Below are 16,204 nucleotides of genomic sequence, written 5' to 3'. Positions count from 1 at the left end.
CTCCTTCCCCTATGCTCCTTTCCTTTCGTCTACCGAGTCATAACTCCTTATCCTTTGATTGCTCTCCATCTTGAGTTGCCTTCCTGATTCATCCCGCGGGCGCTTTGCCCAGTAGGCCATATTTGACGCAACCGAGCCACCTTTATGGGAGTGGATTTTGATCACTCGAGGGGATGTCCCCTCATTATTGCTTACCACTTAAATAGTTATGAAATTTTTTAAAAAAATTAAGAATATGTATTAATATGTGATATATCACTCCACAAACATGCAATTTCAAATTCAACTTCACATCTCGTAACGAAAAAACAAATTTGACTGTAAATATGCGTTAACTAGCTGTTGTTTACTTTGTTTTTTTCGTTACGAGATATAGATGTTGAATTTGAACTTGCATATTTATAGAGTGATATATGATCTCATGTTAATACATCTTCTCAATTTTTTCATAATTATTTAAGTGACATGTAAATAATCGAGGCGACATCCTCTCTAGAGATGAAAATAGTCTCCCACCTTTCTGCAACCAGTCTATATATCTGCCTCGTCATGAAGTCATAATGTCTCTCACCGTCATCTTGCGCCAACAACTTTGAAGAATTTCCCCTTCCACCTCAGTGAAAACTTAGCCACACCTCGGTAACGTAAGTATGGTACATATTCAGCGTTACAAACATTTTCCGACCAATGGACAGAATAAAAATGCATGGAATTATTAATTCATGAAGATCGGTAGTATAGCAGACTCTATAACCACACATACTCATGCACTTACAGTAGTAGAGACATTTTCACAACAAATGAATAAAAGAAAGAAAGAAAGAGAAGGGGAAAATAACATTAAAGAAGAGAAAGCTGCAGGCCAAACAAACACACATTCACGCATCCAAAAGCAATCAATCGATCAAGCAAGCAAGCAAATTTACACACATTAGCTAGTGACGATGGATATCGATTTCGTGCTGCTTATCGATCCGGTCCGGTGCGGATTTTTGTTGGGACGACGACGTGCTGGCGTCGTCTTGGGAAATTTTGAGAGCGATTTCGCGGAGGCGGCGGTGTCGGGTAATGCCGGTGTGAGTCATGAGAGCCCAAAGCACGGTGATGAACTCGCCTCCCTGCCATAGCACATTCTTGTGCGCCATGATAGTACGCTCCTCGTTGGACGGAGCCACGTACACGATGATCTCCGTCCACACCTCCGCCAGAAGCGTCCACATCGAATCATGATCATTCGTGTATTTTTCTAGCAACTTGTTGGCCAACTCTGCGCCCTTGTCCACGGTTCCCTCCTTGTTGTTATTCTTGCTGTTGATGTTGTTGATGATGGCGTCGGCTCGCTCACGGCCGCACGAGAAGTAGTAGTGGTAACATCCGAGCCTGTCTTTGAGCTCCATTTTCATGGCCTTGAACAGATCCTCCGCCTTCTCATGGTAGTCCGGAAGGAGCTCCGGTTGGAACGCCACCAGGTACGCGCAGTATCTGGACAGCGTCGTCGCGACGGTGAAATTGTCACTACTAGTGTTCTTCTTCTTCTTGTTCGGACAGCCGCAGCAGCTCATCCGCTTGCTGTCGGACTCGGTGATCATCACCTCCGGATCAGGCGGAGGATTGAGGCGTTCCAGGAGACCGGTGGCGATGTGGCATATGAGGATCACCTCCGCGATGCTGCCGTTCTCGCACGCCGTCTTGAGCTCGTCGAAGCTCGCTAGAGCAGACTTGGTGGAGGCGGAGGCGGAGGCGGAGGCGAGGGAGCTGAGGAGGATGGAGTGCTTGACTGGGACGGGGACGGGGACGGGCTTGGTGGAGACGAGCAAGGTGATGAGAGGGATGGGCATGGCGAGGGTGAGCGGCGGCCAACGGAGGTCGAGCGCGGAGAATTGGTTGATCATATCTTGGGGATGGAGATGGAAGCCCAGCCATGTCCGGACGGAGAGGATGCAGCGGGCGAAAGCACGGAAGGCGGAGTTGTCGCAGAAGCGGGTCTTGGCGACGTAGGCGGAGAGCAGCGAGACCGCGAACCAGTTGGAGAGGAGGAAGACGAACAACTCCCACACCTCCTCGTAGATGTAGATGATGTAGAGGAGGAAGGTGACGGCGAAGTTGATGGTGGCGAAGAAGGCGGCGGCCGAGTGATGCGCGGTCAGGAGGAGGCACATGGTGGTGTCGAATATGCCCGAGGAGATGGTGAAGTTGTCCGTCTTGATGCTCCGGAACGCGTACAGCACGTCGCCGCCGCCGCAGAGGATGATGGTCATGACGCAGACGCACAGGACGACGACGGGGAGGAGGAAGTAGTTGGCGACGAAGAAGAATGGGGAGGCCAGGACGACGGGGACGACGGAGTGGTAGTACTCGCTCAGGAAGTTGATCTCGCTGTTCATCACCTCGAACACCGCCACCGCGTCGCCGCTCTTGTAGAGGCCGTTGAAGATGACGTCGCGGCACTCGCTGGTCTCCGCGCTGCTCATCTCCGGCTCCGGCACCGGCAGCTGCTCCAGCCTCCGTCGCAGCAGTTTGGATAGCGCGAAAGAGAGGCACAGCCTCTTGAGCTCCGCCTTCTCGTCGCCACCATTATTTCCCGTTCCAGGTAGCCCTTGCTCCACCCAGATTTTGCCGACGGTGACGAGGGACGACTTGCTGTCCTCCTTCAACTTGTAGCCGTCGGCGGTGGCTTCAACACGCGCATCTTCCTCTCCCGTCACGATGTACCTGCAACCCTTTAGCATGGCGTCGCCTTGGGCCGGCAGCGACGGCGAGGTGGACATCATGTAGGAGGTGATAATCCAAGGGTTCTTGCCGCAGGCGTAGGAGCGTTTGCCGACCTCGGTGAAGGCGATCCGTTGCACCACCTTGGTGGCGCAGAGAACCCAGAGGACGCCGAACACGGCCTTCCGGCCGGCGCTGCGGATGTTGACGAAGACGAGGCTGCCGAGCCAGACGACACGGCCGGCACGGTGGATGGTGCCCGAGTAGCCTTTCATGGCGATCTCGTCCACCTTCTTGCGGATGAGCTCGACGAGGAGCATCCAGGTGAGGATGACCCCTGCCATGAACGGGAGGTCCGTCGACGATGCGCGGCCGATGCCGATGACGGTGGTGACCTGGTCGAGCTCCTTGGCCGTGTTCTTGGCCTCGGATAAGAGGTAGGACATGACGAGGAGGAAGAGGGAGAGCAGGGAGGTGAAGAGGAGGCGGACACGCGGGCTGAGTATGGCGCCCACGTTGGAGAGGCCGCCGAAGAGGTTGAGGATGAAGAAGAATCCGGCGAGGACGAACATGAGCACGGAGGCGGTCACCATGCTGCCCTCGCTGCTCGCGTCGGCATAGGTGAAGTTGCCGGCGACGCTGCTTGTTCCGATTGAGGATGAGTTGCAGTAATAATTGCTCATCTCGATCCCTCCCTTCCGTTTATTACTTCATTCAATTCAATTCATTCCAGCTACTAGCTTGCCTTATATAGGAGTATTATACTAGTAGTGCATCTCGACTACTTCCTCCGTTCCATGGCTCCTAATCTAAAAATTCTTCAGCTTAATTTGACCTGCTTTTCAAGTTTATGAAAAATAAATGTAACGAGAATAAATATATTCTCAATACGGTGGATTTTAATAAAACTAGCTTGTTTTCATAAATGTTTATGCACTTTTTCTATAAACTTCTTTAAAAAGTCAGAAATTTCACGCAGAAGAAAAACTAAAACACATTAGTTATAGATTTTTATTTAATCACATTAGAAACACATACACTCTTACACATCTGTGCACAATCACCCATATGAGAGCACACATGTGCTTCCTATCCCTACGATTGCATCCGTTTTATATTATAATGTTTTGATTTTTTTTCTAGTTAAACTTTTTTTTAAGTTTGACCAAGTTTATAAAAAAAACATATAGCAATATTTCAACACAAAACAAATATACTATCAAAATATATTAAATATTAGTTTTAATGAAACTAGTTTGTTGTTGTACATGTTGCAAAATTTTCCTATAAACATGGTCAAACTAGAAAAAAGTTAAAACGACTTATAATATAAAATGAATGGTTATCTTATGAACGCACACATGCACACTCTACTTTTATGATCACCTCCGAAGACTAGTACCTTAAGAACGCACACATGCACGCTCTACTTTACAAACACTTCCAGAGACTAGTCCGGCGTATTTTGAAATTGACGAAGTCACTACGGACGACACAATATCAACAGGTATGTCAGCTACCACTCGAAAAATAACTAGCCGTAAATACGAGTATTACGTAAAATCTGAAACTTGAACCTGGATGAGCATATTATACCACAAGGTACCTTACTAGCTAAGCTACGCCCAGTTTGCTCTTAGTTATAAATTGTGATATAATAAAACAAATAAATGCACTATGAATACAAAATTTATGGTGGATTTTAATTTGATATTACACATGCATGTACATTTTTTTATAAACTTTATCACGACAGTCCAAGTTTCCATCTTCTACTTCATCCTTTTTATGAGCACGATTCCTAAATTGCTAAATGATGTATTTTTGAAAAAAAAATCTATTAGAAAATTTCTGTGAAAAATCATATCATTTTTTTATGTTTTTTATAGCTACTCCATCCATTCCGAAATATAAGTCACAACCACCCTTAACTCAAAGACCAAGAAATAATTGTTATCACCTCATAGTTTGGATTACCCTAATAAATAAAATGCATGCACCCAGTAAAATTAGAGATGTTGATGGTGGAGGATTTAAATAGTAACATTTTAGTGGAAAAGATGTGCTAGTTAATGACATGCATGCATACACGTCTTATATTATGAAATAAGTTTAAAAAGTAGTTGTGCCTTATATTATGAAATGGATGGAGTAATACTTAATTAATCATGCGCTAATAAAACACCCTATTTTCCATGCCTGACAAATTAAAAAGGATCCAAAACCAACGTATATTGGCTGCGTTCTAAGGTCAAGGTTCCCAACTTCTCTCCCTTATTTTCCGCGCGCACGTTTTTCAAACGGTTAAACGGTGCATTTTTACAAAAAGTTTCTATACGAAAGTTGTTTAAAAAATTCATATTGATCCATTTTTTTAAAAAAATTAGCTAATAGTTAATTAATCACGCGCTAATGGACTGCGCCGTTTTCCGTGTGGGAGGGTAGGGTTCCCAACAAGTGGGAACGAACATAGCGTGTGGTTGTGGTTGTGAACTTGTGATAATTATTTGAAGGTAGAAATGACTACTTAACTGTTATAATGTTAAAAGTCGTTGGGGTACATATTCTAAGAAATTAAAATTTATATATATAATAGTTTTGTTTTTTTAAAATCGTTTAGTAGATTGGAAAGCATACGCGCATTCTTCTATTAAGTTAAAAAGAATATAACTATGCATGCGCTGCAAATTAAAGAAAGGTTGCTTCATTCTTTTTTATACAATCTAGGTGCGTATACAACGGCCCCTGCATGTGAAACTCGTTCACTTTAATAATGATGAACAGAAGTAGTAAAGCAAAAAAGAGACGCACATATATAACGTCGCGCACGTTCACCCAGCTAATAAGGAGGACATGAATAGGATTCCGACGACCAATCTTTGGAAAATAAAAGAAAAAAAAAGGAAAAGGAAATAAAATAAAAGGAAAAAGAGATTAAGGAATAAATTCCGACCAATCTTTGGAAAAGAAAAGAAAAAAAAAAGAAAAGGAAATAAAATAAAAGAAAAAAGAGATTAAGGAATAAATACCAAAGATTGAAACCAAAAAAGCTGGTAGCTTTCACGTGTTGAAGATACTGTATGAGCTAGCAAAACAACGATGATATGATGTCCGTCGGCAACTCGGAAACCTGGCTAGTTAAGCTCTTTAAATATATATTCTCCTCTCCAAGAAACGTGAGCTACCCACTACTTTAACAATTGCATTCTTTATATTTTTATTCTAACTCCATTCCATCCTATCTTTATCTAATAGTACCGGACTTGCTATACAATTAACTCTTAGATTCCTAACTCACATACGTAATTATATTATGTATATAACAGATATTAAAAGAATGATGATATTTAATATACAACTCTTTTTCTTCTGTAACGTATTTTTTTATTATACTAGCAAACAAGCCCGTGCATTGCAACGGGTGAAAAAAACATAATGATAATATACGGCTTTCATGCATAACCATATCGATGACAATCAGAAAATCAGAAAATTGGAACATCTTAATGGCCCAACCTCAATGATGACAACCTTACCGATGTTTGCTTTACCTAAAATAATTGGATTATTCATATGACAACATGCATATAATCTAAAATATTCTTTTAATCTCATTCTTGCAACCAATCAAATCCTACACCGCCTCGCATGTTCAAGTCTATACAAAATAGAGTCACTATGCACTCTTCTCTAAATAACAATAGAAATATTTTTTCTCGCATGATTTTTATACGGACTACGGAAACCTTTTTTTCCAGCGCGTTTTCTTTTGCGCTTTTTTTGATATTTTTTCCTCGCGCGTTTTTTTAAACCGTTTTTATTTTCCCGTGCATTTTTTCTTTTTAATATACGATGGAAATTTCTCATTTTAAATAGGTAGATTAGATTAGATTAGAGATAGAGAAGAGATATGTACGGACTACTAAAACAACAAATAGAAATTAGACTTTTTTTGCCGCGCTTTTTTCTGCCCTTTTTATTTTTTTTTTCTCGTGCGTTTTTTTTATGAACGGTTTTTTTCGCCACTTTCTTATAGAGTCAGATCTTTCTAGATTTTTTTTGGTTTTTTTTATTTTTTTACGGATTTTGTTTTTGTTTTTCGCTCTATAGGAATCGGACTTTTTTTTCATTGTGGGAATCGGATCTACGTTTCTTTTTTTGTTTTTTTCAAGGAAACGGACTTTTTTTTATTCTGTTTTAGGTGGGAATCGGATTTTTTTTCTGAATCTACGTTTCTTTTTTTTTGCCAGGTATCGGACTTTTTTTTTCTGTTTTTTCCCGTTTTAGGTGGGAATCGATTCTATTTTTTGCTAGGGAATCGGATTTTTTAGGTTGTTTTTTCGCTTTTTTTTTATTTTAACGGACGATGAAAACATGTTAAATTTTTTAAGTAGTAGAGATGTAAGATTTACACATGCAGCGCACACCACACTAAACATTCAAGAGTGCGCCTACTAACATACGCTAAAAAACAAAAACCAAAGACTACTGGTACATAGGGTTGAAAGTGATTCGGATAATTTTCGTCCGAACGGACCAATTTTCGGATTCAGATAATTTCGGTCGAAAATATCTGGAAATTTTTGAATTCGGAAACGAATTCGGATTATTTTTTTCAGAAATGAAAACGAATACTGTAGAGGTGATATCCGTTGGAATCGGAATTCGGTCGGAAACTATCCACTATTTTCCTTCGGATATCCAAGCTATACCTCAGACCTTATAGCTATCCAGCCCAGCCAGCCCAACCCAAGGAGGCAAGGAGGCAGCGCAGCCCAAGTACATGATGTAACCCTAGCTGCTTGCTCTGCTAAGTTGATATTCTGGTTTGGGTATTCCTCCGTATTCAATTTCGGTTGGATGGCTATGTGTCACGCCCGAGCTAGCCCCGAGCGGAACCAGCCCGTGACGCTCCAAATTAACCTGTTAATCGATACCAGTCCCAGGAAACAGTGCTGGTATCACAGGAAGACAGAATATCACAGCCACAGAGGTCTCTTTATTATAGAGTAGGATTACAGTCATGTTGGGCTGTGGACAGACCCCGAGCTCACAACTGCACTACAAAAGAGGAAAGCGGAAGCCAGGACTTGGACCAATCATCACAGGCGCGACTTGGGAACTAGATCGAAACCCTAAAACTCATCGAAGCCGACTTGCTCCTGGAAGAACTCCTCATCCGCGGGATCCACTTCATCTTCTTCGGCAACTGGGGGGGATTATTTATATAGAGCAAGGGTGAGTACAGGAGTACTCAGCAAGTCATGGGAATTAAGTGTTTAATGCAGGCTTCAAGGGAGAGGCTGTTGTTTTTGCAATTGATTTTAGTTAAACTCCTTTCTGAAACAACTAGGTGAGTGCTTCTCAAACAACACGGATGAGACAGTGTGTCTCGTCCGGTCGGAGTATGTGCAATGTATCAGTCTTTGATTTTCTCAAGGTTGGCACCCGGCCAACAGCTTTCAAACGGCCACCCAGGCCTGGCTGATCCCACCAGCGGCAGAGTTCCAAACAACGAACCCATTCCACAACAGCAATTTCACAAAGCAGTAGTCAAACAAAACTACGCTAAGGAATCACCTTACATCCGCCCATAACCGCGGGCACGGCTGTTCGAATAGTTTAATAACCTTTGCAGAGGGGGCACACTTTACCCACACGACATTACTAACCCGGATCACCCAGCCCGTGCAGAACAGCCACGTCTGGTGACCTTGAGGCTTTCATGACAAGGCATTTCGAGAGCCGACACAGGTTTACCATATGCCGACGAGAGGGGTCCCAGACCAACAACAGGTTAGGTCCCAGACCATCCTGTGCCAGGAAGCCCAGGGGTCCTCCCCGACACCACCCCAGCAAATCCACATGTCTCTCGACATCAAGGCTCCCCTGATTAGCTAATTACTCAGCCAGGGGTGTCCCATTCCACCCATGGTCGTACTTGTTATATGTTCGGATGAAATTCCAAAGGAAACGGTCCTTAAGTGCAAGAGCGGGAAACCGTGCTCCTGGCATGTCCCTCGGTCTGCGATTTTGGAAATTCATTTAGTTCGCAAGCACCGACCCAGGCGTCGGGTTTTCCAAGTCTTTTGTAAAACCCAAGTTTTACCCATCGTTGGATATTTTAAATTTGAGGGGAGGCCTCCGATGTGCATGCCCGAAGGCCCGTACATCGAAGTACCACATTTGACAAAGGAGTTTTAAGTATTCGATCATTAAGGAGGGTGATTGCAACAATTAGGATTGGGGGGGGCAGGCTACCTTGCAAGCCGTAGCCGAATTACTCGTGTTAATCCTAATCATGCAATATTTGCGGAAAAGAAATACTTAGATTTAAATTATAGGTGCAAGATGATCAAAGGTGACTTGCCTTGCTCGAGATCTTGAGCTTGATCATCGAAATCCTCGCACTGCGGGTCTTCGGGCTCCGAAGCTATACGCGAACGAGACGACTCAACAAACGGTGAAAATAAGGCCCTATTATTGACCTCTAAGTGTGCCATTAGATAGAACTCGGGATTTGAGAAATTTTGGAAGTTGAACGGAGTCAAACGGATGTACGGTTGGGAAGATATGGAATTTCTAAGATTGAAGGATTTATTGAAATAAAGGAAAAGGATTTATTAAAATACTTTTTGAATTAGAAACTAAAGAGGGAGGGGATTTAGACTTCGCGGGCGGCTTGAGCGCGGCCCGAGAGGGGTTGGCGTGGCTCGGCCATGCTATTGGGCCGGCCGGCCTTGAGAGGCGGCCCAAGGGGGCTCGCGGGGAGGGTGAGGGGAGAGAGAGGTTCGAGATGGACGCGGTCCATCGTGCGGGGTCCGGGGCGGGCCCACGAGTCAGGGACTCGGTGCACGAGGGAGGGGGTTCACGTGGCGCGGTGCTAAGGTTTCAGGAGGGGGAGGTGTGGCGCACGCAGGGTTCGCGGAGGACGGAGGTGCGGCGGGCCCACGCGCAGCCTCTTGGCTCTCCGTGGGTTGCGCGCACGAGCGGGGCAACGGAGGGAGGCGGCTAACCGAGGTCAGCCCGACTCGGTCCGAGGCCGAGCTGGCACCAATGTGGCGCCTTCGTGGCTGCCACGTGGGCCGGCTGGAGGAGGACGAAGGGAGGCTGGCCGGAACGGACGGCGGACGACGGCGGCGCTCACTGGAGCTCGTTGGGACATCTTCGGCCAAAGGGAGACGCACCGGTGTGATGATAAGAACGAGAGGGATCAAGCCTTCAGCTCGGATGCACCGGAAATGGCTCGACGGCGAGGAATCGCGGCAGCGCACGCCGGCGACGGCAAAAGAGGGGAAAGGCGACGGGACCACGAGGGACCGATTCCTCAGAGCAAGAGCATCTACACGACCTCGGGATTGCATTCCTAGCACCGGATTGGGCGGAGCTACACCGAGAGAAGCTGGCGACGAGCGGCGGCTTGCGGCGGCGAGCGGCAACGGTGGTGATGCCACGCCGGGCGGTGGGAAGGGCTTGGGCGGCGCCCGCGAGCTTCTAGGGGTACTACGAGTGCTACCACGTAATCTAAGGGGAGGAGGAGGAGCGAAGAGGGAGAACGGAGGAGAGCTCTACCGAGACAGGACAGGGCGCTGTGACGAGAGGCCGACGGCACGTTAGTGATCTCTCCGGCCTCGGGCCAGGGAAGAGGATGAAGACGAGCGCCCTGAGTCCCCTTCCGCGTCCACGGACGCGCTGGCTCCTCCGGCACGCGTGGCAACGAAAGGCGGCGGCGAACAGACACGGGCGAGGCGGCAATGGCGAGAGACGAAAAGGAGAGAGATTGGTTTGGGGAGGGGCTTGGGTTTATAGGGTGGCAATGTCGGTTCGGAAACCGACCTTGGGTGGTCAAAGAGCGAGCTGGCGCTCCGACGCTCGCGGCCAAAATGGCGGCAGAGGGCATGACGCCGGCGAGGGAGAAAAAGAAGGAAAGAAGGAGGGAAAGGAGGCTTGCCTCTTGCCACTTTGGGAAAAGAAAGAGGGAGAGAGGGCGGCGCGGCAGAGGGAGGAGGAGCTCTGCCTCCATCTCTTGGAAGCATGCGCGCGGTAGTGGCAGGGCCGGGTCGTGACGACGACGATGACGGCGGGGCGGTTTGGAGTGGAGCGGCGACAAGGGCGGCAGACGCGGGCTCAGGCGCGGCAGGCGCTGACGGCGGCGGCGACCGGCCGGTCGGCCACCACGGCGCGCGCGCGCGGGAAGCAACGGGCGGTGTGGTGATTTGAGCGGCGTCGGCGGGAAGCGACAGCGAGAGCAGAGAGGGAGGGAGAAGAGAGAGGGAGAGGGAGAGAGAGAGAGAGCGCTCAGCGCTCGAGTGGCGCACGTGCCTCGCACGTGCGGGCAAGGATGGAGGAAGGGGGAGAGATGGGCTGAGAGGGAATGGGCCGGGGGAGAGGAGATCGGCCCACGAACTCGAGGGAGGCAAAATAGACTTTTTCGAGAAGATTTGATTTGGGAGGGATTTGAGATTAGGGTTTGGATTTGACGATGGATCGGGGAATTGAGATCTGGAATGGCACGGACACTAGACAACATACAAAGAAACAATTTTCGCATTTAGGATTTTTAAGAGATAGTTTTCCCACTAGACGCCACGACGGAACGGGCGCTACACTATGACGAATTATCATAAGAAACTCGCAGTCAAGGGTAGTGTCTCGAAACACCAGGAGGGCATTGTAAAGGGGTATTGGTTGCATAGTTTTAATACTAGAAAGTATAGACTAATGATGTTGGTATACTAGAAGTATAGGAATGGATTCTTTTCTTATTCTTTCTCCACTTAGTTTAGTGTTAGTATTAGTGAGAGTATTTTAGTTCTTCTGCTTCGTGTCACTCTACCCCTGAATTAACTAACCCTTGTTTAGACTCTGATTTATAAAAGTAACATATAAATTATTAGCATGGTTTTCTCTTATAAATCTTCCATCGGGATTAAACAAATACGATACCTTGGAATAGTCTGCATAGTTGTTACAATGGTATATCCGTACGCTTGTGGATATAATCTGTAACCATAATATACTACGGATATTTCTACGCTATTGCTGGGAATTATATTCATAGTAATGTCGTTAAGAAATACCCACGCTCTCCTTCACTCTCACATTGGATAGAGATACAACGGATATTTCTGCGCTATTGCTGAGATCTATATTCCTTATTTTAATTTCTAATTTCTATTATTTCTAAATTGTATTTCTATATGAACTCTAAACTTATGTTTCAATATTTTTTTAATTACGAATTTCAGTTATTGTTAAATTGCATTTCTATATGCACTCTATATTCTTCTTCTAATATTCCTTATTTTTTTTAATTTCGAATTTTCGTTATTTCTAAATTGAATTTCTATATCGACTTTAACCTCTACTTTTAATTTTCTTATTTTTTTTAATTCTGAATTTTCATTAGTTCTATTGTATACCGGTATGGACTCTTGTCTAGCTTCTCTTCCTATATTTTTTTATTTTTAATTTCGAATTTCAGCTATTTTAAAATTATATTTACTCTTTTTTTTTCTTTTTCTATGCTATGAGATCTAACGTGGAGGCTTATTTTTTATTCCTTTAATAAGTTAATGTATAGATTAAAGCCGTCGTTCCATCTCCTCCGACCGCAAGCATTTGTGGATACCCATCCGCTGGACTCCTTGCTCCTGGCCAATTAAACGAACATGCTGTACTGTTCATCCGTCCATCGTGCTCACCGCGCGTGTCCGCGGTTACAACCCGGCTTTGGGTGCGGCGGCAACCAACACGCCAAGTTTAATTATCTAGCTAATAATTGAATCAGCTGTAGGTATGTAGACTTAGGGGTGGGCATTCGGTTAGACTGAGAAATTCGGTTCGGTTTTTTGGTCTTTTTAAAAATTCGGTCTTCAGAATCTCAAGATCGATTGGTCTCCAACAAAACTCAAGACTGAGAAAATCGGTCTTCGGTTAGTTTGGTTCAGTCTCGCGGTCATAGACCGAACTAACCGTGACAAAAGTTTAACAGCAAAAAAAATGGTACAAGATCGATGAATCAAGCAATTAGGTCATACATAACACACTACAAATTGATGTCACCAGCAAATCGAGCACTATTTGGATAAAAAAGAAGCAAATCGAACACGATTTAGAAAAGAAATCGGCAAATCGAACACATCTGGCGCACAACCACTTCAGCTTCAGCCTCCGGGATGTAGCCAACCAGCTAGATGCGGAGGGAGGAGGCGGAGGGCGGGCGGAGAAGGAGGCGGCGCCGGCGCCTGGCGCGGTGCTGGAGGCGGCGCCGGCGCGGTTGAGGCAGGAGGTGGAGGGCGGGCGGAGGCGGCACCGGGGGCGGCGCCGGCGGTCCGGCGCGGTGGAGGCAGGAGGCGGCGCCGGCGCGGACGAGGCAGGAGGAGTCGCCAAGGCGGAGGGCGGAGGCGGAGAAGGCGGAGGAGGCGCCAACGTGGTGAAGGCAGTAGGCGGCGCCGGTGCGGTCGAGGCAGGAGGCGCCGAGGCGGCGGGCAGAGGCGGCGAGCGCGGTGACTGTGAGAAGGGAGTGCGGGGCCTGAGGGAGCAGTGGTAGGGATTCTAGGGTTTTTTTTACTGGGCTTATTGGGCCTCTAGGCCTATTGGGCCAGTTCGGTCATCTCGGGTATTTCGGTTAACGGAGCCCAATAACCGAAATACTCGAAATAAATTCGGTCTTTTGCTAGCTGGGACCGAATAGCTACTCGAAATAAATTCGGTCTCGGTCTTTTCGGTTCAGTCTAATTCCTGCCCACCCCCTATACGTAGTATATATTATTCCACATACTTACATAGCAAATGCCAATGCACAAGCTGAGATTAACTGCCAGATCATGTAACTCATTAACTCAATAGCTATATTATATTTACACGATATAATATATGTGGAAGGAGATTAATTATTACGAGATACATTGCCAATTAAACCAGTTGTACATGATTTGAGGCAAGATTGCATAGGTAATAAAACATGTAGTGCATGCATCTGGCAGCCCTGTTGTAAAAATATTCAAAAGTATACTACAAGTCACGACAAGATTAAATAGAAAAGTTCGTATAATATAACTTTTTAGTAAGACGAATGATCAGACATAATAATAATAATAATAATAATAATAATAATAATAATAATAATAATAATAATAATAATAATAATAATAATAAATCAACGGTATGATTTATTTTATTTAAGAAAACAAAACATTCATGAAACTTTTTGGCTGCGAAGAAGAATATATAAATTGGCGTTTTTTTCCCCATCATGTCCTAGTACGTCAGCCGGTGCAGATGGGCGGTGGATGAGGCGGCGGCTGGTTGACGGGGAGGAAGACGACGCGAGGGCAGCGCACGGCGATGTCGTACACCCTGCTGTAGACGACGCCGATTTTGAAGGACACCTGCGCGGTGACGACAACGTTGATGGAAGGTGTTGTGCTGATGAGCTGGGAGGCGAGGAGGTTCGACTTTGTGTTGAGGCTGTCCCCCACCAGGAGCAGCGACGCCTTGATGCTCGCCCGCTGCGTCGCGGCGGCGGCCGGCACGTACGACGTGCCGTTGCCGGGCAGCGGCGTCTGGAGCGGGGCGCGGTACATCTGCAGCTGCATCTTGTCTTTCTGTATCGTCTTCGCCACCAGGTCCACGAACACCTTCCGGTACTGCACCATGGCGCGGCTGGTGGTGCTCCTGGCGGTGACGGTCAGGTTCAGGTAGATGCCCGTGTCGTTGCTGCCGATGGCGATCTTCTGCTGCGTCGCTCTCGCCACCGCGAACTCGACGTGCACCGGCCGGAGGATGACGGACACGGTTATCACCACGGCGGTCGCGGCCACGGTTCCCCCCAGAGCTGCCAGCACGATCAAATGGCGCCGGGCTTGCCAAGATGATGATGCTGCTGCTTTATTGTCTTTTCCCTTCTCCTCCTCATCATGATGATCACCCATGCCTAGCTAGCTAGCTATGATCACTATACTCTGTGTGTGTGTGTATAAGCTAGCTAGCTACTAGCTCAAATGAAACGGGACTCATCAGTAGCTACTACACTACTACTATATATAAACGTATGCATGTATTGATCGATCGAGCTTAATTAATTAATTTACAGACGACTACATATATACTCCATCCGTCCCATTATATGTGCAGCCATAAGTTTTCATGCCCAACGTTTGACCGTTCATCTTATTTAAAAAAAATATGAAAAAAAATTTAAAAGTTAAGTCACGCATAAAGTATTATTCATATTTTATCATCTAATAATAATAAAAATACTAATCATAAAAATATTTTAAATAAGACGGATGGTTAAAATTGGACACTGAAACCCACAACTGTGCTTATTATGGAATGAGGGGGAGTATATAGTATGTACTTCTCTATATCAACGCATATATATAGAGAGAGAAAATACTAACAAAATACTACGAATCTGGACATACCATATAATATTAGGTGATGTTGAGGAAACTCCAAATTGGATGCCTAATCATCTCTAAAAAAAAATCGGACCCGGTCAAATGTTTCAGTTAACCACCGGTGAAACATTAATATAAGTTATACATGATGAAATAAAAAAATTAGCCACTAAAATATTTTTCTGTGAAACACGGTAAAGACAAACGTTGAATCATATCGCTATTACGTATGAAACATCGAGGGTTAATAGATTGAAACATATGCTTTTTTTATCGGAATATAGTCATGTGATATCTTGTTGTAAAGATTTAAATACAACGTAGAATATAACGGTGTGATATCTTGTTGTAAAGATTTAAATACAACGTAGATCGAATATAACGGTGTATAGGACTGTATAATGAAGAGATAGCAAGACACAAGTAGGTTGTTGGTTATAGGGTTGGAGCGCTCGATCAGATCGGTCGACCAAACCAAAGCGAATCTCGAGTAGCATTAGTTCCTATATTTATGAAGGAAGGGAATAGCATCCTATTTTACTCTAGACCGACAACCTTCAACTTCAACTGTCAAATTATGTGTTGGCCATTGCATTGAGTACCCGAATCGGAATAAAGTCTTTTATTACAAAAGTTGAACAATCAGAATAAAGAGTAAACGGACCATGGAACTTTTGCTTTGCTATGCTGCTTTTGTGAAAAAAAAAATGCTCCAGGGATACTCAATCCATTATCTTCTTTTTTTTTTTACTTAGTCACATCTATAACATCGATCGTACACATGTTTTACGAAAGTTCTTCAAATCGAGCGCCCGATGCGGGCACGTATGCATCGGGCGCCCGCACCTCCCACGCCATCCCCACCACGCACCCCACCACATGCGCCGTTGCAACAAATCACCCGCAAATTACGAAAACGTTCTATTAAGGGAATCCGTTTCATTTTTTGTTCCACCAACAATGTTTCAGCAAGTATACTCGTGTTGTTTCACTATGTATAGATTAAATGTTCCAGTGAATTGAAACATCATTTTGCTATTTGAAACATTGTTTCTATATATGGTGAAACAGCTTCAAAACCGTTGTTT

The 16,204-nt window shown here is 45.4% G+C and overlaps 3 protein-coding genes across 3 annotated transcripts; 1 reads left to right on the top strand and 2 right to left on the bottom strand.

Annotated features, from left to right (window-relative positions):
- Window positions 1–694: 694 nt before the first annotated feature.
- Window positions 695–5,706, bottom strand: LOC4339942 (uncharacterized). The gene has a single exon (XM_015786030.3). The coding sequence runs from the start codon at window positions 3,390–3,392 to the stop codon at window positions 936–938; it is 2,457 nt and encodes an 818-aa protein (XP_015641516.1). The 5' UTR covers window positions 3,393–5,706; the 3' UTR covers window positions 695–935.
- A 5,077-nt stretch (window positions 5,707–10,783) lies between these two features.
- LOC136356884 (uncharacterized) lies at window positions 10,784–13,261 on the top strand. Its single transcript, XM_066311422.1, has 2 exons — window positions 10,784–10,920; window positions 12,874–13,261. Exons 1-2 carry the CDS (start codon window positions 10,784–10,786, stop codon window positions 13,259–13,261), a joined length of 525 nt encoding a protein of 174 aa, XP_066167519.1.
- Window positions 13,262–13,536: 275 nt separating this feature from the next.
- LOC107278138 (uncharacterized) lies at window positions 13,537–14,758 on the bottom strand. Its single transcript, XM_015787041.3, has one exon. The coding sequence runs from the start codon at window positions 14,643–14,645 to the stop codon at window positions 13,980–13,982; it is 666 nt and encodes a 221-aa protein (XP_015642527.1). The 5' UTR covers window positions 14,646–14,758; the 3' UTR covers window positions 13,537–13,979.
- Between the last annotated feature and the right edge of the window lie 1,446 nt (window positions 14,759–16,204).

The sequence above is a fragment of the Oryza sativa genome, chromosome 6, assembly GCF_034140825.1.
Source record: "Oryza sativa Japonica Group chromosome 6, ASM3414082v1".
In the NCBI taxonomy this organism is placed as follows: Eukaryota; Viridiplantae; Streptophyta; class Magnoliopsida; order Poales; family Poaceae; genus Oryza; species Oryza sativa.
This window is presented reverse-complemented; position numbering and strand designations above follow the sequence as displayed.